This window comes from Xiphophorus hellerii, chromosome 19 (assembly GCF_003331165.1).
Source record: "Xiphophorus hellerii strain 12219 chromosome 19, Xiphophorus_hellerii-4.1, whole genome shotgun sequence".
NCBI classification, from domain to species: Eukaryota; Metazoa; Chordata; class Actinopteri; order Cyprinodontiformes; family Poeciliidae; genus Xiphophorus; species Xiphophorus hellerii.
In genome coordinates, this window is record NC_045690.1 from 21,247,224 (window position 1) to 21,272,678 (window position 25,455).

Genomic DNA, 25,455 nt, shown 5'->3' on the forward strand with positions numbered 1-25,455 from the left:
TAACCAGACCCGCTTTGTCAGCACCCTCCAGGTCCACATACTGCCCGTAGCCAGGCACTGTAACACGCGTGGACAACGGTTTGTTCCAGGACGACGTTAGCTCCGAGACAAAATCTGGGAACATGGGCAGGCGGTTTTTAACCGCAGCTGGCTCCGTCGGAAGGTAGAATCCAGTGAAACGGGACACCTTCTGAGCAGGAGGAGGGGTGGGCCACTCGACGTCTAACTTATCAGCTGCACGACGGCAAAGGGAAAGGAACGATGTGTCGTCCTGACCCACCGGGGATGAAGCGGCCGCAGATGGACACTGACCCGCGGAAAAGTCGTCATCATCTTCCGAAAGACTGTGACTTTCCAGGCCGATGTCTAGCACGTCATCATCACCCTGAGCCTCGAGGTGATAATGAGATGGCGCTGCGTCCTGTACCGTTTCGGCTAACCCGTCCACATACTCCATATGGTCTGCCCAGCTGGAAGCAGGGGCTGCCCAGCTGGAAGTGGAAGCTTTGGCCCCTTCATCCTCGTCAGACTCGGACGAAACCGGATTCCTAGACTCGGACAGCAAGGGGTCTTGTTGTGACACGGTAGCCTCTCCCAGCACTTTCTGCACAAACTTGACCCGCCGTTCAAGCGTGGAGCGCCGAAGCTGGCTACAAAAAGCACAAGCGGTCGGCTCCGACAACGCTCTTCTGGCGTGGACAATTCCAAGGCAGACGGGGCATGCCTCGTGCTGGTCCTTTTCGTGAAGCGTGAAGCCGCACTCCTGAGGACAGGGGCGAACGGAAGACTTCTGCTTCGCCATTTTTTGCTTCGTGCTCATCCCGAACCACGAAACCAAAAAAAATAAATAAAAAATAGACAAACCGAAGAAACAACTAGCGCTCAGCGGGTAGACACGCTAACCAGAAGGCAGCAGTAGCTAACACCAACAGGAGCAGTTAAGCTAGTTTTGGAAAAGAAAACAAGAGCGATGCTAGCTAGCAGCAGCTAGAAAGCACGGATTTGAAGTTAGGTGTTCTCAGCGAGGTGAAGAGCGTAAGAACTGAATAATGACTGTGATGGGGGTGTATTTATATGCAGGCGGGGCCTGCCACCCATCATCACACGTCATTTGCCTTACGGCGTGATTAAAGGTGTCTTCAGTTAGGCCACGCAGGGCGTGATATCCCATACTCTATGTGTTGTACCGAGTGAATCGACTGAAAGGGAACTTCATAGAACATATTTTTAAATTACACCATGGACTCTAATAAGTAATTATTGCATGACTTCTCAAGTCAAGCTAGATTTTATTTTTGTAATATCACAGTATCTAAAGAAATGCCACTATTTCTAAAGTTATATTTGTGGAAAAAAAATTTCTTCCACTCCACAATTATTCTCTACTTGGTGTTGATCCAAAACATGCAAAATCTTAATGAAAAACATTTATGGTTGTAACACGAAAAACTCCAAAACATGTGGTTCATTTTTTAAAGCTTTGCATTTAATACTGAACAAAATATGCGAAATTGTTGGTAGGGCAGGATGCTGGGGGTTCTGTCGCCTCATCAGATTCACTCTTTCTTCTTCAGCTGAAGGAAAAGGTGCTGCAGCGTCAGCAGGGCAGCTACATCTTGACGATAGAGGCTGGCAGACAGCTGCTCCTGTCTGCAGACGGTCGAGCCGAGGTGACCCTGCAGACGGAGCTGACGGATATCCAGGACAGGTGGAAACAAGCCAGCACGTGCCTAGAGGAACAGAAGAAAGAGCTGAGCTCGCTTCTGAAGGTAAAACAAACAGAATACATACAGTTTAATGAACAGATGGAACAAATTCATGGTTTTGCATCGTTGGTGCTTATGTATAAATTTCACATTTTTCCAAATGCTATGTAGTCTGCATTTAGTTTTGATTTTATGCGACAAAAAAAAGTCCAAGAAATGGCAAAGATAGTAGCAGGTATTTACAAGATGGAAAAAAATAACATTCACAGTTTAAAGGTAAATTATTTTTCCAGCCCTGGAATAAATGGGGAAAATATATCAAACGGTATATGTCAGAAAGGATACCACTTGATTCTGGTTTGCTTTTTTTTTATTATCAAGATTTACTGATTCAATTTATTGTAAAACTGATCAACAGTTCCATGTAATGCTACACTTCATCTCTCTGGAGTTTTATTTGTTTTTATGTTCTTCATTTCTTCTTTTACAAGTAAGTCCCAGGTAGAGTCATAAGTAAAGTGTTATATGCGGTGGAATGAACTTTTTTGTTGTTTTTGTTTTGTTTTTAACTTAACTCATATATACAATTCTGTACTCGTTGAATTTACCATCAGAAATGTAAATGTCACCATCTGAAAATAAAACAAACAAATAAATAAAGCCCAAAAGGTCATTCGTCATGACTTTTAGTGCCTTTATTCCTACAGGTTACCTGTGTATCTGTGTTCATGTACAGGACTGGGAAAGGTGCGAGAGGGGGATTGGAGGATCACTTGAAAAACTCAGAGCCTTCAAGCGGCAGCTGTCTCAACCTCTTCCTGATCACCACGAAGATCTCCAAGCCGAGCAGATGCGCTGCAAGGTATCCGCAGGGCTGTTTTTAGTCTTTCAGTAAAACTAAATTGTAGAAACTGGCTGATTACGAATGGATTCTCTGATAGTAAATCTTGTCCCCTTATTAACAGGATTTGGAGAACACATTTGAAGGCTGGACTGGAGATTTGGCTCATCTCACTCTGCTGAGAGAGTCTGTATCTTGTTACATCAGCGCAGAGGATCTTTCTGTTCTGCAGGAGCGAATTGAACTTCTGCATCGACAGTGGGATGAAATCTGCCACCAGGTACAGTCCTCTCTATGTTTGAGTCATTTTATATCTGCATCTTTCTAGCTGATGACCTGAACAGCTGTCTTTTTTTAACGTAGACTAACCCTTAACTTACATTTTATATGATTTTAACAAAAGTATTCAGAACCCTTTGCCTTTTTCAAAGATATTTTTGTTATAACCACAAACATCAATGGGTTTTATTATGCTAGCCGATGGGCTCTTATATACCAACTTATAAGCTAGTGCATGCTTGTTACAGAAGAAAACTATATGCTTTTTTGTTCTGTATTCTGTTTTTAAGAAAAAGTCTGGTATGCTAGGCATTCATTTGATTTCAGCCAAGCTTTGAACATCTAATTGAGTGGTATTAAATCCATTATTGAAAAGGAAAAATTTATCAGAGATTCTGCCTGTTTGGTGACTTTAGAGGACGTGGAGAGATCCATACTGTTGTTGGGAGAATCTGTAGATAGAACAATATATCCTGGTCTCTACACATCTCCCCTTTATAGAAAAGTGACCAGAAGAAGAGAGTTGTTGTTTAAAAAAAATTTTTTAAAAGGCACGAGCACCTCTGTTTGCAGTTTGCCTCAGGCCATGTAGGGGACATAGAAGACACATATAAGATATTTCTTGGTATAAATCCTAACTGTCTGGTCAGAGCCTCTCAGTTCAGTTATCTGAATTCTCCTCAGCAAGTTCTCCACTCAGTTCTGGTGTCCCTCAAGGATCCATTTTGGGCCCTCCTATTGTTTTCTTTTATTATAATTATTATTAGTATTCCATGGGCGTTTGTTTTTAACCTTAAGTTAACGTGGAAAAAATTAGTATTTCTTTTTTTTATCTCAGTGACAACAACAGATAAAATTTCTTTGGTTTTTAACTTGGGGTTAGTTTAATTCACACATGCCCCCTTGTACTGTATTACTATCTGTGTTGTTCTATGTATAATTAATAACCTTCTTTTACTGACCTGTTCTGCATTTTGATCTGCTTCAAATCTTAAGTGTCTGAATAAAATATGAGTTGAGTAAATTTGGTCAGAGCTGATAAGAAGATGGAGCTAATTAAACTGCAATCCTGTAAGAAAGAAACTCCGTTCAGTCTGACTGAGCTTGAGGTATTTCACAAAGAACGGGTAAAGAATTTAAATCTCGTTCAAAGTTGGTAGAGACCCTGAAATATCTGCAGATGTAATTATAGTGAAAGGTGGTTTTACAGAGAACTGACTCTGACGCACTTTTCAGATTTTTATTTGAGTTTGAAAACCATGTGTAATTTTACTGTAGATAGAATTTTGTTATAATTTTGCAGTACTTTGTGTTGGTCACTAATGCAGTACATATTACTAGGATGACATATGACTTATTGATGAGTATGTAGTCCCTCAGGAAACCACAAGGTGTTGCTAATGTCAAAACTTTAATTAAAGATAAAAATAAATGTACAGGTAACTAAGATGAACGTTGATCCACAGTCACCATTACATCATGCTACCATTCATAATATAGGTTTAAAAATAGGGAATAGACTATAGTATTTATATGGTGGTTACTTGTCTAGTTTATACTTTTTTTATTTAGTTTTGAACAAGGGTTTCAAACCGATGACAGTTTCATTTTACAGATCTTTGTTCATGTTTCTGTCTCTGGCTGCGCCATTGCAAAGTTAGTGTTGCTGAAACCTCAAGATTTTCTGCTTTGAGTTGCTTCCTGTGCTTCGTAGATAAAATTGCTCTCACAGGAAGCTCAGAAGCACAAACGCGTTGTGAAACGCAAATGGCAGTCATGTTTCAACGATTTCTGTAACACTGCTTCCTTTTTTGGCTTTTCGTGTTTTGTTTGCATGTCTTAGCACGACATGCACTGGTTTGTTGCTTTTATGGACTAAGCTAAGTTGTGTAGGTCGACTTCACATGCGGTGCTGTGCTTCTGCAGCTTTCCCTGCGCAGGCAGCAGGTGAGCGAGAAGCTGAATGAGTGGACCGTTTTTACCGAGAAGTACAAGGAGCTGTGTGAGTGGCTGACCAACATGGAGAATAAGGTGGCCCAAAATGGAGACATCAGCATTGAGGAGATGATCGAGAAGCTCCACAAGGTATGGAGATGTGTCAACCGATGAGTGCAGACACTTTCCCTTTGTGTGCCATTTATTAAAAATGTTTAGATCAGATTGGTTTTTTAATACTTCATTATGGAACTACAGCAGTCTTGTCAATATGAAGCTTTTCCTCATGTCTAGCTATTTTATTACATTTCTCAGCATTTTTACTTTTATGCATGTCTTAATTGTTGCAAGCCTTTGTGGCTGTTTGTTTAAAAATTATTTTCAAGTCATACACCAGAACTGTCCCAGTCGTAAAACCCGTGTTTAAAGTGTTATTTTTATTTTTTTTTTAATTGCCTGATTGTTTTGAATTATATTGCAGGATTACCAGGAGGAGATCACAGTTGCAGAGGAGAATAAGAAGCATTTGCATCGGCTTGGAGAGCGCCTGGCCAAGGCCAGTCATCAGACTAAAGCAACTGAAATTGAACAAAAGCTCAACAAAGTCAGCGACCGCTGGCAACATCTCTTGGATCTCATTGGAGCTCGGTAAAGAGACATTAGCATTTACAGATGGAAGTGTTTTTACCTTCATTCTCTGCTGGAATATTTAGTTTGTAATTATACTGGAAACTAATGTCAACAGAGTGAAGAAGCTGAAGGAAACGTTGGTCGCCGTGCAGCAGCTGGATAAGAACATGAACAGCCTGCGCTCTTGGCTCGCCCACATCGAGGCGGAGCTTTCTAAACCCATCGCCTACGACTCCTGCGACTTCCACGAGATTCAGAGGAAGCTCGATCTGCAGCAGGTGTGTGTTTTTAAGTGATCAATAATAGGAAATATTGCACAGAGCAGCTGTAGTTTTGTTTATCGTATTGCTTACATCTACCTGTTTATCTAATTTGTCTGTTAAATAAGGGAGAAGCAAGCATCGAATTCTACTTTTGAATAAAAACAAAAATATAAAACTAAATTCTTTTAAATTAAACCAAATTACTACGAAATCAAATAAGACCTTATAACAAAAATTTTGCAAATAATTGTATCTCTTTCTTGGTTATTTCTTCGCTGCTACCTGTCAATTTTTTAATGCAAGTATAAATGTATACATATTTTTTTAACCATCAGGAGCTTCAGCGTGACATAGAGAAGCACAGCACCGGAGTGGCTTCAGTGCTGAATTTATGTGAGGTACTTCTGCACGACTGTGATGCTTGTGCCACCGACACAGAGTGTGACTCAATCCAGCAGGCGACACGGAGCCTTGATCGCCGCTGGAGGAGCATCTGTGCCTTGTCCATGGAGAGGAGATTAAAGTAATCAGTCATATTATCACATAAATAGAAACAGATACCTTGGATGTCTAACAAGTTCCTCTCCTTAATCAGAATTGTTGTTCCTTTTTTCTGGAATTATCCTCTTTTAGGATTGAGGAGACATGGCGTTTATGGCAGAAATTTCTGGAAGACTTTGCACGTTTTGAGGAGTGGCTGGCCACTTCAGAGAAAACTGCGGCTTTGCCCAACTCATCTGGTGTGCTGTACACAGTAGCCAAGGAGGAGCTGAAGAAATTTGAGGTACATCAACATTCCTGTGTACTGCATTACTTTTCTATGGAATATTTTAATATTAAATTAGGCAGCAAGTGCTAATGTGCTTCAGCTGTTTTGCAAGAAAACAATTGAGACGCATTCAGACGCATATTCTAATTTACTGAATATGGCTGTATGTTTGTGTTTCTGCAGACCTTCCAGAGACAAGTTCATGAAAGCCTGACCCAGCTCGAATTAATCAACAAGCAATATCGCCGCCTGGCCAGAGAAAACCGCACAGACGCCTCGTGTCGTCTGAGGGAAATGGCTCACGATGCCAATCAGCGATGGGACAACCTGCAGAAAAGGGTGGCATCCATCCTTCGCAGGCTCAAGGCACGATATGCTTTTCCTTTTCATAAAATTATATTTTTATAATTACTAGCTTCACTTATTTTTATCAACAAGTTGATCAAACATAAAGACTTTGTTGAACTTAGCACACTGGATACTGCACGAGTAAATATTTTTATTTGGTGTAATAGTATAAAAGTGGTGTAACTTTTTAATTTTTTCAATTAATGCAGCACTTTATAAATCAGAGAGAGGAGTTTGAGACGGCCAGAGACGGCATCTTAGTTTGGCTGACAGAGATGGACCTTCAGCTGACGAACATTGAGCATTTCTCAGAGTGTGACATTCAAGCCAAGATCAAACAACTCAGGGTAAGTTTATCTCAATTATTTGAGAATAATGTAGAATTGTACAGTATGACTAAGGTATAGTATGGTAATGCAGATTAGAAGTAACTATAGCAGGTACTCTTAAAAATGCATTTTGAACAGTTGAGACACCCCTCATTTAAAAATGTTAAGGTCTTGATAAGTGATTTTGACTAAAACTATCATTTGACCCCCACCAGTCGTTCCAGCAGGAGATTTCTCTGACGACAGCCAAGATTGAGCACATCTTCCACCAGGGGGAGGCACTGATAGAGAAAAGTGAGCCTCTGGATGCTGCGGTCATAGAGGAAGAACTGGAGGAGCTTCAGCGTTACTGTCAGGAAGTGTTTGGGCGAGTGGAACGCTACTACAAAAAGCTCATTCGTCTTCCAGTAAGAGCTCAAAAAAAAGCTTTGCTATTAATAAACTGAAATTCGTTGCTCTTTACCAAACTGAAATTTTGTTTTTTGGGGGGGTTTTAGCTTGCAGACGATGATACTGAAGTATCGTTCTCGGACCGTGAGCTTGAGCTGGACGAACCTGGAGATTTGTCCAGCTTACCGTGGAATGAACGTTTGGGGGATGGCTTCCTTTCACCCCTGCCCTCCTCCGGGCGCTCGGCCTCCCTGGCCGCCCAGCTTCGGGCCGAACGATCCGGCAGGGACACACCTGCGAGCGTGGACTCCATCCCCCTGGAGTGGGACCATGACTATGACCTGAGCCGTGGCCTTGAGAGTGCCAGCAGAGCCCTGAGAGAGCAGCAGAGCGAGGAGGGAGACTTCCTGCAACGCCCTGCCTCTGGCCTGTCAGGTTAGTTACAGACGAATGAAATAATTTGAACATAAATTTAAATTACAGGCAGGAGCTTACACATTTCAAAAGGATTTAGGATTTAGCAACCTGTAAATCCAGAAAGCTACAAATATGGATCCAGTCATACATTTTAAGTTATAAGTATGGTTTAGGAAACAGAAAGTGACCTTACAAAACATTTTGAAGTCAGAAGTACAGATACACAGGGATGATTTCCTGTTATTGCAAAAATTTGACTTTGTTTTAGCTTGTTATGATTTTTCTTTAATAACTATTAAATAGCGTTGAAATATTTTTTAGCACTCATCTGTTAAGTTTTTAAGAAGTAGAATCATTATTGGTGTTTTTTTAAAGCACCTTTAACTTGAGATTAGCTTAGATAGTGCAGCTAAAAGAGCTGTCTATTTGTGAAAATGCTCTGGAATTTAGCACAACTGACAAATAAAAAAAAACTGCTAGCATTCCCAAATCTAATTGTTTGAGAGCAGACAGAGACAGAAAGCTCAGAGAGCAAAAGCCTTCCTGTTCTCTGCTGAAAGTTTTGCTCTCTCTCTCTCTTTTGCATCCTGAACAAGCCCCAGCCATTTCCCGACACATCGTAGAAAATACAGTTTTCTTTTAAATAACTAGTTTTATCTCTCTGGTTCATTTTAAACACCTCTGATACAAATTTTCTTCACTCAGTAACAACATACAAAGCGAAGATTGTTGTGGTTATTTCCACCTGGCAGAGCATAGATTACATTGTTGATTGACACTCTGATTTCTTGGTGCATCTCTAAATAAAAGTTATTTCTCATAAGATCCTTCTTTCAATTGGATATTTCAGCAAACTCCATCTTCATATGATGATGTAATTCAGGCTAAATACAGACGAATTCCTGGTTCATCTATTAATTTGGTAACATAGTGTGAAGCCCAGTGCTAAGTGTTTGTACTGTACAATGTTTCTTCCAGATGTAGTGATTCCAGAGAGCCCTGAGGCCTTTGTTAAACTAACAGAGCAAACTCTGAGGTCCTCCACTGGTAGGCAAAAACATAATGCATTTGTTTGGGCCCAGAAATAACTACTCCAAATAGCCCTGTAGTCCTCTCACCGGCTTGGTTGATTTGTGTTGATTTCACTTATACACCGTCACTAATAGTAGCTCTTTCTAACACCGTGGTATAGGGTGAATTCCATTTCCTCTGTAACTTCCTGCTCCCGGTTTTGGGTTCTCACTCAAAAGAACAGAAATGGAGTTCAGCCTAAATCTTCTTTCTAACTTGCTCTTTCATTTGACTTGCAGTGTTGCTGGGTAGCTAACCTGTTTGGATTCTTTTTATGTTTCAGAAAAGCATGTTTTGCTTTTTGTTTGTTTGTTTATTTTGTCACAGTGAGCAACTTCTTTATTCTTTTTAAAGGATTGCAGATTTGTTTGCGCTTTTAAATGGTCGTTCTCATAAATTGAGGATCCTCCTCCTGATCCCAGCTGACCCTAAGACTTGAACTGTAGCAGACACCGCTAACTAGGCTGTCCGGAAAACCAATCTGCACTCCTCGTTTCTCATCTTTTACATTTTGTCTAGTTTTTCTCTGTCTGAACAGGTCCACCTTCTCTTGGACTGTAAATCACTGTACATTTCAGATAATCACTTTGCATGGTTACTTGGCATGTTTACTTGAAGGTGATCAGTTCTTGTTGTGTCAACAGGAGAGGCTGCCTCAGCAGATTCTCATATGCATCCTCTTGATGTCAGCCGTTCCCACCTGCAGCAATTGGACAGCAGTCGCAGCCGCACTCCTTTAAGCACAGAAACAGATGCATCATACATGGGCTACGTATGTCTCTCTCACAACTACATTCTCGATGTTGCATCTGATTATTTCCTTGATTTGCAAAAGTATTCATACCTCTACATTTTTTTTTCCGCATGTCATGTCACAGCTGAAATCTTCCATGTGTTTTATTTACTATAGCAACAAAGTGAATAGAATAAAATGCAAGTATTTCAAAAACGTTTTACAAATTAAAACCTGAAATTTGAAAGGTAAAAAAAAAAAATGCAACCGATTGCCCTCAGAAAGCAGCATTGTGAGGACCAAAAAACACACCAGGAGAGACCAAAATGTGTTTTAGGGGGAAAAAAATGAACTCTGCACGTTACGTTAAATACCTCATGTTGGTGGCATCATTATGCTGTGGGAATTCTTGGCTTTAGCGGGGACAGGAAAGCAGGTGTGATTGGATCAGAAGCTGGATAGAAATTCACCTTACAGCAGGACAAGAACTCTAAGTATCCAGCCAAAGATTCAGTGGAATAGTTTAGATCACAGGTGTCAAACTCAAATCTGACCCTCCATAGTAAAAAGCCATAGACTCCAAATTATATCTATGAGTCTTCAGTTTTTCACAAATTCGCAACATTCACACAAGATCAACAGATCCCCACATTTTCTTTTTGATTTTTACTGCAAATTTTTCTCAACAATGGTCAAAAACATTGAGTTTAAGTGACTGCTGCCTCAGCCTTACTTGATGTCAAGTTATAGTCTGTGATTGATATGACAAGTAGCAAAAAGTCAAATTTGACATTAGTACAAAATTCCTTACAAATATTTCTAAATTAGTACCACAAAATCTTCACACAAAAAATTTTGATTGCAAAAAAACCCCAAAACAGTCACAAAACCCTGGAAGAACTGATTAGCAATTATTTAATTTTAAGAAACACTTATTGAATGCTGAAACAAACAGCTATTTATTACTATTTTAACAGTTGAATTGCTTTTATCAATACATTCTGGCACAATGTATTGATAAAACATTCAGATTTTTGATTTGGCCCAAAATGAAAATGAGTTTGACACTCCTGGTTTAGATCTAACGCATTCAAGTGTTAGTATGGACTAGTCAAAGTCCAGACCAGAATCCAATTGATGCTATGTGGCAAAACTTAAAAAATTATGTTTACATATACGTTCTATTCAACGTGGCTTACTTTGAGAAGAATGGGAAAAATGGGAACATTTGTGAAAGCAAATTTCAAACATTGTGCAGTGTAGTAAAAGTTGGTCCTATAAAATCTCAGAGGGGTTGAATACATGTTCATGTTGCACTTTTCATATTTCTATGAGGAAAAAAAACTTGCATTGTTTTCCTTCCACTTAATAATATTTGCATTTTAGAGTTGATCTATCAAATAAAATTCCAACTACTTTTGTAAAGGTTTGTGATTATAACTTGACAAAACTTGGAAGAGTTAAAGAGGCATGAATACTTTGTCAAGGTGTTCCTATGAAGTCATTTTTACCAGGTTAAAAAGTTATTTTCACCTAAAGGCAGTCTTTACGTTTAAAGGTATGTCAGGTTTATGCACCTAGAACATCAAAATACAGACACAAGGAAAGACAAGAGTGGGTTAGTTTCTTTTTACTCACGAGGAGAACGGACAGAGACAAACTCAAGTTACAATCTCGACCCGCTCTGAAAATACGTCCTGCCGCACCCTCTCTTTTTATTTCATTCATTCCCAAGTTACATGCATGTTTCAGCTCTTATCAAAACATATGCAGCTGCAACGTGATTCACAGTTTCATAAGATAAACTAGAACATTTACTACGAACAGTATGACTGAATAAGGCTAATCAGCACCATTGCGCTATAAACTATCTTATTACAAACATGAAGAATAGGATGTCCTTCTGCTGAGCAGCCGTCTGATTAGAACAAGCTGGCGCCGGCTGTCTCTGCGTCCTTCAGCAGGGCCTCCTTCAGCATACTCAGAAACATACTGATTAGTATTTATATAGGTTATTATTTTAATTCTATCAAGGTAAATAATGGTATCATGGTAATAAGTGCTTGTTATAATAATCTGGTAGTTTTCTTCAAGCGAGTCTGTATTTACTCCGCAGATGCGACTGCTGGGTGAGTGTCGTGGCAGCATCGACACGGTGAAGAGGATGGGCTCTGAGCTGAAAGAGGAAGAGGATGCGGTGTCTGGACTGGCGGACCCAAGTAGCTCAGAGTCCCAGACTTCAGGTAATATAACAATAAAACCGAGATACCCACATGTTTTCAGCAACATCATGCTTCACAGTTTAGTTGTTCTGTATAATCTTGAATTATATATTTTTGTTTCTTTGTCAGTATCACAAAATACGAGCTAAGCTGCTGTGCTTCTTTCTCCCATCTGTGTGAAAATGCAGCACACACTCAAAATAAATGCTTTGTGTGACATTATTGGTTTATATTTACCTTCATCAAATCTTTTCTGTTCTTTCCTGTTGCCCCCTTCGACCCAGGTGTGATTGAGCGCTGGGAGCTCCTGCAGGCTCAGGATCTCAGTAAAGAGATGCGCTCCAAGCAGAACCAGCAACAGTGGCAGCAGCTGAACTCTGACCTGAATAACATCTGGACTTGGCTGGGGGAAACGGAGGAAGAGCTGGAGCAGCAGCGGAAACTGGACGTCAGCACAGACATCCAGATAATTAAGCAACGCATCAAAAAACTTAAGGTAATTAAATCAGATTCTTTTTTTTCTGACATTATTTGCTCAATTTAATTATTTTAAACACTAAAAATCTTTCTGTTTTATTACTTTGTGTCCATGTTGCCTGATTTTCTCCTGCTCTATGACGTTTATGTTTGACTCTAGGAGCTGCAGAAGGCGTATGACAAGCGCAAAGCTATCGTACTTTCCATCAACCTGTGTAGTGCCGAGTTTCTGCAGACGGACACGGAGGAGTCCAGAGAGCTGCAGGCCAAACTGAAGGACATGAACAACAGCTGGGACAAACTGGGCAGCTCTTTGGACGAATGGAGGACTTCGCTACAGGAAGCTCTCATGCAGTGTCAAGTAAGTGCATGTTGTCTTATTTATTTACGAATTTAACCAGCAGTTCCGTATTAACATTTATGTCCCACAGGACTTTCATGAAATGAGTCACGGTCTGCTCCTCTGGTTGGAAAATATTGATCGCCGAAGGAATGAGATTGTCCCAATTGACCCAATCCAGGACAGCGATACCCTTCACGAACATCACAAGACACTCACGGTACAAAACAGTAAAGATTATTGTTTAACCATGTTACCTTTGCATTACATTCGCATATTTTAATTCAGTTTACGTCATAAATCCGACAGCAAATCCGCCAGGAGCTATTGGACTCGCAGCTGAAAGTGGCGCCACTGCAGGACATGTCCCTCCAGTTGCTGGTCAACTCTCAGGGCAGCGACTGCCTGGAGGCCAAGGAGAAGGTTCATGTCATCGGGAACCGACTCAAGCTGCTGCTGAAGGAAGTGACCCGAGACCTCAGAGAGCTCTCCAGGACTCTGGACATCACAAGCAGCCAGCAGGTACATCGACTCATTCCCATACAGTTACCTGCAAAATTATTCACATTTTATTCCACAACTGCAAATTTCAGGGGGTTTTATTGGCATTTTATCCATTAGATCATCATCAACCAGTGCATACATTTGTGGTTCAAGGAAAATGATGAATTGGTGTCACATTTTCCACAAGTACAAATCCTGGATGTAGCATATGTGTTTTTGCTCATTCCTCCTTTCAAAAAACCTAAAGCTCAGACTGCGTTAAAGCATTTTTTGCCATATTCTCAATTAGCTTTAGACATCATTTTTGACACGTAAACATGTTTTTCTAAATTCTTCTATTCCCTCTTTTTGCTGGAGACGAGCATCCCCACAGCATAATCCTGCCACCACCATGTATGAGCTTATGCTACAACAGATGGTGTGTTCAGGGTGATGGGCATTTTTTTTCTTTTACTTTTTCTGCCAAATATGTTTAGGGTTGTCAGTGTAATGGGGTCTGAATACATATGCATACCAGATTTTTATTCATAAACTTCCACTTCAGTCTTGTTTTACTTTTTGTGGGTCTGTCAGATAAAATAACATGTCTTGTTTGAATCTGTACAACCCTGATTTAAGATCTGACATGTTAAATTTTCCAACACGTTTCAGGTTTATTTGCTGCAGGAGAGTTTAAACTCAGTTACCCAACAGAAGAAGTTCACATTTTGTACCTCTATCAAAATAGTTTTTGCTCTTTGTAATTCTTTTATTAAAAGGTCACATGAAGACCTTTATTAAACTCAGATGAATCCAATCAAATCAGATTTTTTGGCAAATGCTCAGCTCTGGTACACAGAAGGCCTAACATATTGTAATACTCGCCGTCTTTGTGCTTCTGTTTTTGTATTTGCGGATGTTTTTTTTGTTGTTTATCTTCAGGATTTGTCTTCTTGGTCGTCTGCTGATGAGTTGGACACGTCTGGCTCCCTCAGTCCGGTATCAGGAAGGAGCACACCGAGTCGGTCGCGATCGGTAATGTTCACCTCTTGCTGTTTACGGAGTCCCAGTAGAAACAGGAGTTTGATAACTCGTCTGTAACACAATGCCAAACGCCCCAGCAGCCCCGTCGATGGCCCAGTTCACCCCCGTCTTCCCAGTATCTCTCCTTTAAATGTTTACACACCGCCATACCCTTTTATACCATTTAAGTCCCAAACCCCTTTCAAACCATTTAATATTCCTGCATGTATCTTCCTTGGGAAACTGGGACGTTTTATTTTTACTTTTTGATGTTATTTTTTTTGTTCTTTGGTTCAAAACTTTTGTACTTTTTTACCCTTCTTCTCTTTTACTTTTCCTTCATTTCCATACTAAAACGTTTTCCCTAGAATTTCCCTCTAACTTCTTCTCCTCTGTACATTTATTTTAATTTCTATACGGTTAATCTCAGTCATACTGGCTGTGATGGAGTTGTTAAATCTACCAATGAGATTCTTTTTGAATTTGACAAAAACAATACCACGGTTGTCTTAGAAATGCCTTGCAAAAGGATTCATCCTTTGACCTTTTCCACATTTTGTTTTGTTACAACCAAAAAATTCAATATATTTTGTTTAGGTGTTATGTGAAAGGTCAACAGAATGTAGTTCATACTTACGACCGGGAAGAAAAATGTGCACAAATAAAAATCTGACGAGTGAGGTGTGCGTTTGTATCATTGAGTCAATACTTTGTAGGACCAACTTTAACTACCATTGTTGCACATCTGGTCTGAATTTTTTAACAGTTTGTCTTAGTTTAAGCTGAGGCAGATTGAATGCCTGGCGTCCAATCTGTAATTTGTGAGAGTTGACATAGGTTTCAAACTGGGTTATTTCCATTTTAGCACTGGTGATGTGTTTAGTTTCCAGCTCCAGATGTGTTTTTCTCCAGCATTGCTCTGTTTGTAGCTCCATTCATCCCTCCATCACTACTGATCAGCTTCCATTTCCTATATAAGCAAATGTTTTTCCAGGAGGATTTTTGGTAATCGACACTGTCTTTTCCTTTTACAAATATGCACCACGTTGTGTTGTTCTATCGCATAAGATCCTAATGAAACATTGAAACTTGAGGTTGTGAAGTGACAGGATGTAGAAACGTGTTAGGGGTAAGGGTACTTTTGCAAGGCACAACAATAATATCAGAATACTGTCAAGTCAGTCCAAATAAGGGTGCCACTGCTTTTATTATGTCTTATTAATGTCACTGTTACCAAAAGAGAGTCATGCATCACATTGCCTGTGTAGCAACTTCGGATCTGCAGTCGCTTCCTCACAGGCGGAAGCCGTTCAAAGTAACCAAAAACACACTTTGAAAAAGCCAGATTCCTTGTTGTTATGAGTTACGAAATCTCTCATACTCATGTCTGATTTTTGTTCTTGTTTTTGCTGCTCTTCTTTCATTTTGGGTTGTCTTTTCATCAGTAGCTTTGTCTTGATTTGCGTGGACTGAAACATACTTTCTTTCTTTCACCCTCCCCTCCCCTGTTCATTGCAAACAGCAACGGGGCAAATGTAGTCTGTCACAGCCTGGACCGTCTGTGAGCAGTCCACACCACAGGTACCTTTTTGTTGCTTCTAGCACACCTAGAAGATAATGGAACTCCACCCATGATGCACTGGGAGGCTAGTCCGGGCTCTCTAATGTACACACCCTTTCTGCATTAGTCCCTATTTCACGTGTTAACCCTTTTGCCGGCTCATGATAGTGAATTCCATCATCTTCTGCCAGTCTGGGTGCTCTGTGTAGGTTAGACGATGAGGTGAGCTGCAGGCCAAACATCCACCCAGGAAAGGGTTTTACGCGGAATAGGCTTCTTCTTCTTCTTGTGTCCTCGGCTGCTTATCTAATATACAGCTAACAACACTTCTCGCAAGCAAGCCAGCAAACTCCCCCTTTTTCTTTGAAGGTGTCGAGCCAATAAATGTCTGCAATGAACAATGCAAAAGCTGCAGCTTCCCTTTCTCTCTAGCGCTTTCACTCTTACCTCGTGTGTGTGCTGGTTCTTCACTGCTGCTTCTACCTCACTGACTTTCCATCTCTGTTCCTCAGTCTGTCATCTGTGCGTCTTGCCTCTCAGGCGTCCATTTGTGAGGCGTTAAAGGGAGACGTTTTGGTAACAACATAAGAAAACTTCATGTTGACCTTTAATAAGATTGTCTATGTGTTCACTGATTGTATTATCCCTTGAAAACATGCTAATTTTTAGGAAGCATAGTGGAAATTTTTGTTCCCACTGCAGCCTGAAGTGACCCAATTCCCATTTTTTGTCAAACCAGTTTTTTTTTTTTTACCGTGGCTGTTCACATTTCCAAATATATGCGACCTGCATGTGTTCTCCAGTGTGAATGGAAAAATGACCCGAAAGAGTTTTGCCAACCCCCATAAAAAGAAGAAGTGCTCATCCATGTTTACTTACAGAAGTAAACATGGATCCTAACGGTGAAGAGCATCTTGCGATTTTTAAGTTGTTGTCCGACTGGAGCAGCATATCAACAACTTGATCCTTATTTGGTAGCTGTTTTTCTTCCTGCTTGCACCTATCAGGACCCAGAATAGTGATGTTTGTTGAGTGACAATGACGTTCAGGTCGGATGAATGCGACCTGGGCGTTAGGCCGCATATGAATCGGATACGTATCGGAGATCCAAGTGGCCCGAGTCTCATTTGAAAAAAATCAGACCTGTGTTGTTCAGTCTTTTTTTGCATTGCTTTTTATGAATGCGCATTCGGTGGCGAGGTAGGACCCCTGTGTAAACACTACAGTAAAACAAAGCCTAATGGTGCGTTCACACCAAACGCATTTTGCGCGTCTGGTTTACATTCAAAGTCTATGTGGAGGCGCGTCGAGGCCAGCAGCTGCGCCGCGTTTCACGGGTCTAGTGCGGCGCAATTTGAACCGTTTGGAGTGTTTTGAGCGTTTGACTCATCAAGAGCGTCTGACAAATAGGCCGGCAACGAAAAACGACTGGAGCGATTTTGACACATCTGACGCGCCTCCACGTAGACTTTGAATGTAAACCAGACGCGCGAAACTCTAAGTGTAGAGCAAAATGTCAAGGTGCACACTCGTTGAACTTGAAGCATTGGACGCGTTTTTGATGTGAACGCACCATAACCATTGGCTTAGCAAGTCCTGTTAAGCTCTAGATGGGTTTAAGTTAATACAAAATAATTCTGTATTAATTTAATGTACATTGCTTTGACACAACGTCATTTCCAGAAAACAAACTATGGATTTAGCTAAAAGTAGCATAACATACTGGAGATAATTTGTTGACGATGGACTCTTTGGGTCTTGTGGTGTATGGATTATTCTCCCCTCCCTCAGAAGCTGTAAAGTTCATCACGTTTGTTTTTGTGGGGTTGTTTCAGCGTTGAGCATTTTTAGGAATGTGACATCATTAAAATATACAGACGACTTTTACAAATCTCCAAGAACTGGAGCAGTGTGAAAAATATCACAAAGCAACAAGCTCTTGTTACATAGAATATTTTTTCCAAAGATGTCTGTGTGATTAATTCATTGAAGACTCCTTATAAAATTGATTGGACAAAGAGTTAAGTACTAATGAGAGTATAAATATTACTAATGTTTTCCTTAAGTTATATTTTTTTCCTTGTCCTAACTTACAACTTAGTGTTTTATACCTGTTTAAACTTGTGCAGATCTCTTAGGAATCAGCCTAATAAGATAACTCCATAATGCAAAGTTTATGACCCTGAGATTAAATAATTTCATCCTCAGTCGTTTACCAGGAACATTTAGATTCGCTCAACAATGAGTGATGTATTTTACTACATGAGCAAGTCCTTTGGCTCCAGTTGTTTGTTTTTTCCATGTCTTTAGCGTATAAAATAGCAGCGCCTTGCAAAAGCATTCATGCACCTTCAACTACATATTTCACATTTTGTCACTGTTTAGTCATAAACTTGTATGTATTCTCCTGGTCATGTGATATACCAACACAAAGTAGTTCGTAATTGTTAAGTGGAAGAAAAAATTTGAATGATTTTAGCTTGTTTTAGCGACGACAAAAAAATATATCTAACATGTGAAGCACGCACTTATATTTAGCTCACATAATTATATATTTTGTAGAGCCACCTCTCACTGGAATCAGAGCTGCGACTATTTTGAACTATGAATTTTGAACTATGTTTAAAGTTAAAATTTTGAAATTCTCAATTTAATTTTGGTCTAGACTTTGACTGGGCCATTCTAACACATGACTATGCTTTTATTTAAACCATTCCATGGTAGCTCAACAGAGGTCTGTGGGGTTATTGTTTCACAGTAACCTCAACTTCTCCAGTTTTATCCCTGACCAGTTCTCAGATCTTTAATTTTTTTTTTTTAAAAAACAGAAAACTGTTTTTACATTTCACTCCGCACTACCCTAAGTTGAGTTGGTCTGTCACATAGCATCCAAATTAAATGCATTTACTGTTTTAATATGACAAAGTGTGAAAAGGTTAAAGTAGCATGAATTCTTTTGCACGTTACTCTAAGCCACACTCAATGAAGTGAAGTGGTGTATTTGTTTTCACCTATTTTTTACAGAAGTTAGTTAAAATCCACAGTGTTAAAACACAAATCTGTTTCAAGATGCTGCACTGCTCCTGCCATGGCATGCTTTGCACTTTTCTCCAGGATGAAACCTTTTAGAGTCAGCTCAGCTGAATCCTGCAGCATGCTTCTTTTTTTGTCTTTTTACTCTTAACACCTTCAGCAAAAGAATGCAAGCAAACATTAAGTGTATTTGTCTCTGCTTGAATACTGTTTTGTGACCGTCTTTGTTATCCTGTTTATCCACCACGTTTCAGTCAGCATGTGCATCACAGAAGGAAACATCGTCACTTTCAGCCGAGTTCGCAGTAACTCTCAAACACGCCATCGTGCGGCTATTAAAGCATCGACATCCAGCAGCCATGCTGCTGGAATGAGATCTTATTTGGATTGAAAACAGATTTCACACATGGAGAGAGGGATATTAATTTAGGAGTTATTATTATTTAAATGTGCAAGTTTAAAAATGTGGCTCATTCAGTTTGAGTTACATAGATGGTTACAGTATTGTTGTGTTAGCAGTAGTGTAGTTGTACCAGGGATGCTGTGTGTTTATTGGCTGTGGTCAACTGACGCTCAGCCTCTGCCTGGTCGTGAATGTGTGTGAGCAGGTCTCGCAGCGCCGCTGGATCCGCTTCCTGCCGTTCTGATCTGGACGTGGCGACGGCTCGCAGGTCCTCGTTCTGGCGCCGCGTCCTCTGGTTCGCGCTGCCTCTCCAGCTCCTCCTGCTCCTGCTGGTGGTCCTCGCCTTCCTGCTGCCGCTGGCCGAGGAGGACTACTGCACTCAGTCCAACAACTTTGCTCATTCCTTCTACCCGATGCTCAGCTACACTAAAGGGCCGCCTCCCGTGTAGGTCGGCAACGAGAACGCTCCGTAATTTGGCTTCCGTGGGACGGGAATGAACATTGTGCGCAGAAAAAAATCTCTTTTTTTGTGTGTGTAGCGCAGAAAATCAAGAATCGCACTACGTTAAGAAATGCTGCGTCATTTCGAGGTGTATTCTGGTTTAGCTCACAGTGGAGTTCTGCTGGATGGATTTACGGGTCCTTCGTGTATTTTTCTGGAGAACACTGTCAGTGGAAAGCACCAAAGTCAAAAGCTGAAAGATTGGCAACAAAAAGGAACATGAAACGGTTTCATTTCGTTTATTTTTTTTTTTACCTGTGTTTTGGGCATGTGGTTTTAATATTTACTTTTATTTACTTTCATCTACGACTGTGTTTGTGCTAAACTGTACGTTTTTAACTTGAACTACATCCATTCATGTCCGTCTGTCAAGCCAAGTGTTTTGTGATCGGACACAAATCAAGCGTTTAACCTTTAACATCATGACCTTTTTACATTCTGCTTTTTATTTTTTCAAAACATCTGGTATCTTAAAGATCAAAACTATGACACATAGAACTAATGTATATTTTGTATGACTGTTGGTTGAGTATAAAATATATAAAAGTCCAGAATTATTTAACATGTGTACATAGTCAGAAGATTACTATGAAAAAAGATGTATATGCAACTACCAACAATAATGAATGCCAAATCCTCACTCCGAATCTTGTCTTTAATCTGATTTTTCTTTTGTCCATTTTATTAATGAAAATAACTTTATTGCCCTGGTTGCTAAATAACGTATTTGTCAGAATCTTAGGTGGCATTTGTTGTACATAAAGACCTTTAGATGGCAGCAAATGGAGAACCTGAGACAGAATCATCCGAGGTGGAACGACCTTCAGGAAGGTCCGGGAGCAGAGGAAGACTGTGGTGAGTGGAGCAATGCCAGGTTGTAGCGTCATGGTGACGGCAGACATGATGATGATGATGATGGCTGTGAAGAAGCTCCTCAAGCAGTTGGATGATTTCATCGTTTGAAAGAGATAAAGATGTGGAGTTCAGGCCCAGCGTCTGAGAAACCTTTGACCGGCAATCCAGCAGCTAGAACGAGAGAAGAAAACGGCCGGTTTACTGTGAACGCAAACTTTACTCTAAACTTGCTAAACTTTCACACTTCTTGATGTTTTTAGCGTTTTGTCACTTTTGTAAACGTTAGTGTTGTGATTCTGTGTGATAAACCAACACAATGTCAATGGCACACTTTAAAAACAAGAGCTGCACCAACAATCTTTACACATTTCTCTGCAACAGAAACAAGCAGTAATAATAAAGTAGAAACAATAATAAAAATCATCCCATAAAATCACAGTAAAAGGCTTTACTTAACCAGAAATCCATGAAGTGAGTCATAAAGTTCTCCAATAAAATCTTAAAATGAATTTGATATGTAATGAAGTGAACACTGGTGTTATGAGTTCACATTTTCTTCAGCATTTATAAAAACATATGAATATGTGCACTTAAAGTAGCAAGTAAAGCAGGGAAGTTATTCACGGTTTCAATCTGAAGACGAGAAAATAATCTGTTCACGAGACAAAAAAGCGTAACTTTTTGCTTATTTGCAAAAAGCTATGCAAGATCTGAGCTTACTGTGCAGAACACTTGATGAAACACAGTGGCAGTAGCATCATGCTGGGGGCATACTTTGTCTTTATAAGAACAGTAAAGATGGTCAGAGTTTATTAGAGGCTGAAAAAGACTTGAAACTGTTTAACTATCAACAACAGCCAATGTTGTATAGACGCTTGTTCACAGATTTCTGGTAAAATGCAGCGCAGTTTGCAATGACGTGACAAATTAAAAGTTTGAAAATGTTCAAGGTGTATGAAAGCTTTTGTGAAACACTGCAGACGGTTGAGAAGAAAGGTCAAATGTCTGTTATCTAACCAAAGTTGAAGTTTCTGACTTTGGACCAGTTTACTTAAAAAAAACAAACTACTTAATTTGTTTACAGAAGAATAGCCTTGGTTTCCCTCAAGCTTTCTGCCCTAACCTTGTGACTTTCCTCCACCGAGTCGAGAAAATGACCAAACAAAGAGATGAATCCATTGGCTCTGCTTCGTGGGGGAAATGTTACGACTGGACCTCACTCACCTCCCTCTGCCGTTCAGACAGCTGAGCCAGGCTGACTCTGAGGACGTCGAGCTGCTCTTGCTCCTCTCTCGTCTTCTTCTCCTGGTCCCGCAGGTCCGAGCTGACCATGCTCAGCTTCTTCTCCGCCTTCGCCTTCCCGTCCAGCAGCAGATTCATCTTCAGCTTCTGCACGGTCTGACTCTGCTCCGTGACTTTCAGCTTAACGTGTTGAACACAGCGGAGACCCAAATGTGGATGTTTGTGCTTAGCCAAACGATGCTGACCTTTCTTTAGGTTAGGTGAGTAACTGGCACTTGAATAGGTGCTCAAATTGTGTCAACATCAAGACTATTTATATACTTGATTCAAAATGATTTTAGAAGATGATCAATTTACAAGGTGTTATGAGGTAAAAGAGCCTCTAGTGGCTTCGAATCCCAACCTTTCTCCCCTCTACCTTGAGCTCGTTGGTGTGGGTGAGCTGGGCCTTGAGCTCAGTGTTGAACAGTTTGGTCGCCCTCAGTTCTCCCTGGATTCGCTCCAGCCTTTTTTTAAACTTCCGGGCCTCCAGAAGAGCGTCGTTTTGTTCTGCAGACAGGACAGATCGACTTCTCCTCTCCTCCTCCAGCTCTAAAACCTTTTTCCTCAAAAGCTGGACGTGGAGTTCTTTTCTGTCCAGCTGGTCCTTTACCTACAAGGAATGAGCAGATTTTTACTTTTGTTCAGAGAGGAAGCAAAAGAGTCAAGTCAGGTTTATTTGTTTGTGCAGCACCTTTCACCACCAGCATAGTAAAAAGTGCTTTACATTATAAACACATTAAATAGTCAATTATTATGAAACAAGCAGTAAACACTAGATTCTGTCATCAAAATCATCACATCAAATATCTTGATAAATGTCTCAGTTATTATCTAAAGCAACTTTTAGCCTTGATTTAAAGGAACTCTGTTTCGACTATCTTGCAGTTTTCTGGAAGTTTGTTCCAGATTAGAAGAGCATAAAAACGTCACAGAGAGTTTCTGAAGAAGTCGAAGCCTACAGTTTTACCTTCTGCTTTAAGCCGTACGTCTGCGTTTTGCTCTCCACCAGAGCAGCCGCCTCTTGCCTGTCAAGCTGTTCTGCGCGTGACCGGGCAAGTTTCAGCCTCATGTCGAAGCCCAGGTCAGGGTCAATACCGTCGACCTTCATCGTCTCAGACAGCCGCTCCACAAACTCCTCATACTGCGGAGAAATTGTGGTCCAAACACTTGAATGATTGGTTGGTTTTCCTCACTTTGTCTCTCGTCCTCGTCAGTGGCTTCTCTCACTTGTTTGTTGCTGCGTCGTAGTTCGTCCCGATGCAGCTCTGCCTCCAGCCGCTCCGTCGCCAGACTCTGCAGTTGCCTCCTCAGGTCCTGGACTTGTTGCTCGGCAAGCTGAGCCCTCTGCAGCGTGCTGAGTTGGAGCGCCGTCAGCTTTTTCAGCTCCTCAGAGGTGTGACGCAATCTCATCTCCACCTGTGATACGGTCTGCAAAGCCGAGGAAGTCAACATTAATAGTTAGAAAAATGCTCATGGTGCAGGCGGTGCAGGGATTTCTTGACGCATCTTGGAATATTTTTAATGAAAAACAGAACAATTCAAATACTGGATAAAATATGCTTGTGCTTTTATGTATTTGGTTGTGCTCACGACTTTACTAATTCAAATTACAATAGCTTGCAATATAATGATGTTACTTCGGCTAATTTCTAAATTATTCATAACCCGTGAACCTCTCTGTTGTCACATTACAAACATAAACTTCATTTTATGTGATGAACCAACAAAAGTGAGTGTATTATACTGAAGAGAAATTAAAATAAACCATTCTGGATGTGCTGCTTTATCATCAGTGTATTTTTATTCTGCACAGAACAATTGAATAGTACTGAGAATAAAATTCACTAGTCGCTCGATTAAGAAGTAAGTGATCTGTTTGTACTGTAATTTAGGGGTTTCAGAGTGAAGTGGACCAAATACAAAAGCACGCCGCACATTTCAGATTTTTACTTGTAAATAAAGTATTAATTTTCCTTCCACTTTTCATATGTACACCACTTTGAGTTGGTCTATGGAAAAAATTAAATAAAAATATGTGAGGTTGTAAAGTGATAATGTGAAAAGATCGAAGGAAAATGAATAATTTTGCAAGGCGCTATAAAAACTTCAAAAGTCACTCAAGAAGTGTAACAACTAATTTGTGATGTCTTTGTTTTTTCCTCTGCAGCCTGAAAGAAAATTAAATCAAGAGGCTTATTTGTTGTAATTAGTCACCTTATTACAGAAGTTGTCCAGATGGTGCAAGACGTCTCTCTCTGTGGGCAGGAACTCCTGCTCAGTCTTCTCCTGCAGCAGACCAGCCACCTTCGCCAGGAGCCGCTGAAGTTTCAATTCAGCTGCCTGGGCCTTGGACTTGCACTCCTCCACCCGTTTCTCCAAACAGCAGGACTCTCGTCTGGCCGCCTCTATCACTCTCCTGCTGGCGTCAAGGCTTTCGCCTAAGGTCCGTTTCTCTGTCTCCACGCCCCTCCTTCCCACCGCCAGGCCTTCCAACTCCTGAAAGAGCCAGCGTCACATTTGAAATGGACGCAAACTTTGAATTATGTTTTAAGTTTTAATCCATTTGTAACCAGCAAGTAAATGTTTTATTTGGTGAATAGGGAAGAAAACAGTGTAAAGTCCAGACAAAAAGGGTCAACTTTGAGAGTGAATGTGACTCTAAGACACATTGAAAATAGCATTTCTACCTCTTTGAGAGAATCAAGTGCTGCTGTACTGCTGGCTGTCTTCTTCTTCTCCTGATCCAGCTCTGCCATCAGCCTCTGCACCGTCTCTCTGCTGGCTTTACGCTCCAGCTCACAAGATTTGACATTCTCCTCCAAAACAGCAACCCTCATCCTCAGTCTCTCCTGCTTGTTAGACGGGTAACAGGGGCAAATGACACATTTCACAAATACTCTGTACATTTTTCTTTTATTGGAGTCAGAAAGCTTCCAATAAAGAGAATTATAAACATACCTCATCTGAATTTTTAAAGATTTCCATGTCATAAGTTTAGCAGAAGAAGTGAGGGTGCAGAAGAAAGTTGTTTCTGTTGTATGAAGTTTCATGGCAACGTCAAACAGTATATACAAAGTTCAACCAGAGGGGGCGCTTTTATGTTAAATGCCTAAACAAAACATTTCAAAAGTCCCTCATTATTTCTATGAGGCTCTTGCTAATGCAAATAAATAATATGCAGCGCATAACTTCAGCATAATAATGTTAAATGTAAGCACAAATCCTTCTAAGTTAAGAATACGCATCGTTTTTGTCACATAACTTATCATAAACGGGTTTTTCAGCTTTCACCGCGACTCTGTGCTGGTGTCGTTGCGCTTCTATACAGTGTTTTAACGTAACAAGTGGGAACCTCAAGTTGCGTTCAAGTACAACCAGAGTGACTTTACTCCGTATTCTAACGCAGATATCGCCTGTTTTGATTGTTACCAGATATTAACCTTAATTAGAAAAAAAATATAAAAAAAGATTTAACAAAACCAAACATAAAAAAGATGTTCCTGAGGTTGAGTTTCTGTATGACGAATAGTAAAGTGAAATCAAAAAATTATGAATCTTCTA

At 40.4% G+C, this 25,455-nt stretch overlaps 2 protein-coding genes across 19 annotated transcripts in view; one reads left to right on the top strand and one right to left on the bottom strand.

Moving 5' to 3' along the window:
- Window positions 1-20,395, top strand: part of syne1b (spectrin repeat containing, nuclear envelope 1b) — a 105,928-nt gene extending 85,533 nt beyond the window's left edge. For 13 of the 18 annotated variants that reach the window (XM_032547532.1, XM_032547541.1, XM_032547535.1 and 10 more), the window contains 22 exons: window positions 1,575-1,769; window positions 2,443-2,568; window positions 2,672-2,827; window positions 4,753-4,911; window positions 5,243-5,409; window positions 5,507-5,669; window positions 5,990-6,177; window positions 6,288-6,438; window positions 6,607-6,789; window positions 6,981-7,118; window positions 7,316-7,507; window positions 7,598-7,925; window positions 8,886-8,954; window positions 9,623-9,750; window positions 11,828-11,954; window positions 12,218-12,429; window positions 12,571-12,771; window positions 12,842-12,970; window positions 13,060-13,272; window positions 14,176-14,268; window positions 15,779-15,837; window positions 19,459-20,395. In XM_032547532.1, the coding sequence (XP_032403423.1) occupies window positions 1,575-1,769; window positions 2,443-2,568; window positions 2,672-2,827; window positions 4,753-4,911; window positions 5,243-5,409; window positions 5,507-5,669; window positions 5,990-6,177; window positions 6,288-6,438; window positions 6,607-6,789; window positions 6,981-7,118; window positions 7,316-7,507; window positions 7,598-7,925; window positions 8,886-8,954; window positions 9,623-9,750; window positions 11,828-11,954; window positions 12,218-12,429; window positions 12,571-12,771; window positions 12,842-12,970; window positions 13,060-13,272; window positions 14,176-14,268; window positions 15,779-15,837; window positions 19,459-19,702 (3,621 nt within the window). In that variant the 3' untranslated portion in view covers window positions 19,703-20,395. Of the gene's footprint in view, window positions 1-1,574; window positions 1,770-2,442; window positions 2,569-2,671; window positions 2,828-4,752; window positions 4,912-5,242; window positions 5,410-5,506; window positions 5,670-5,989; window positions 6,178-6,287; window positions 6,439-6,606; window positions 6,790-6,980; window positions 7,119-7,315; window positions 7,508-7,597; window positions 7,926-8,885; window positions 8,955-9,622; window positions 9,751-11,827; window positions 11,955-12,217; window positions 12,430-12,563; window positions 12,772-12,841; window positions 12,971-13,059; window positions 13,273-14,175; window positions 14,269-15,778; window positions 15,838-19,458 lie in introns of those variants that run through there. The other 5 variants (XM_032547549.1, XM_032547538.1, XM_032547546.1 and 2 more) reach the window with 4 other exon arrangements.
- On the bottom strand, window positions 20,192-24,959 carry ccdc170 (coiled-coil domain containing 170). The gene is made up of 7 exons (XM_032547550.1): window positions 24,582-24,959; window positions 24,109-24,390; window positions 23,122-23,322; window positions 22,862-23,035; window positions 22,271-22,504; window positions 21,835-22,032; window positions 20,192-20,781 (listed from the first exon to the last, which is right to left on the bottom strand). Exons 1-7 carry the CDS (start codon window positions 24,942-24,944, stop codon window positions 20,524-20,526), a joined length of 1,710 nt encoding a protein of 569 aa, XP_032403441.1. The 5' UTR covers window positions 24,945-24,959; the 3' UTR covers window positions 20,192-20,523.
- Between the last annotated feature and the right edge of the window lie 496 nt (window positions 24,960-25,455).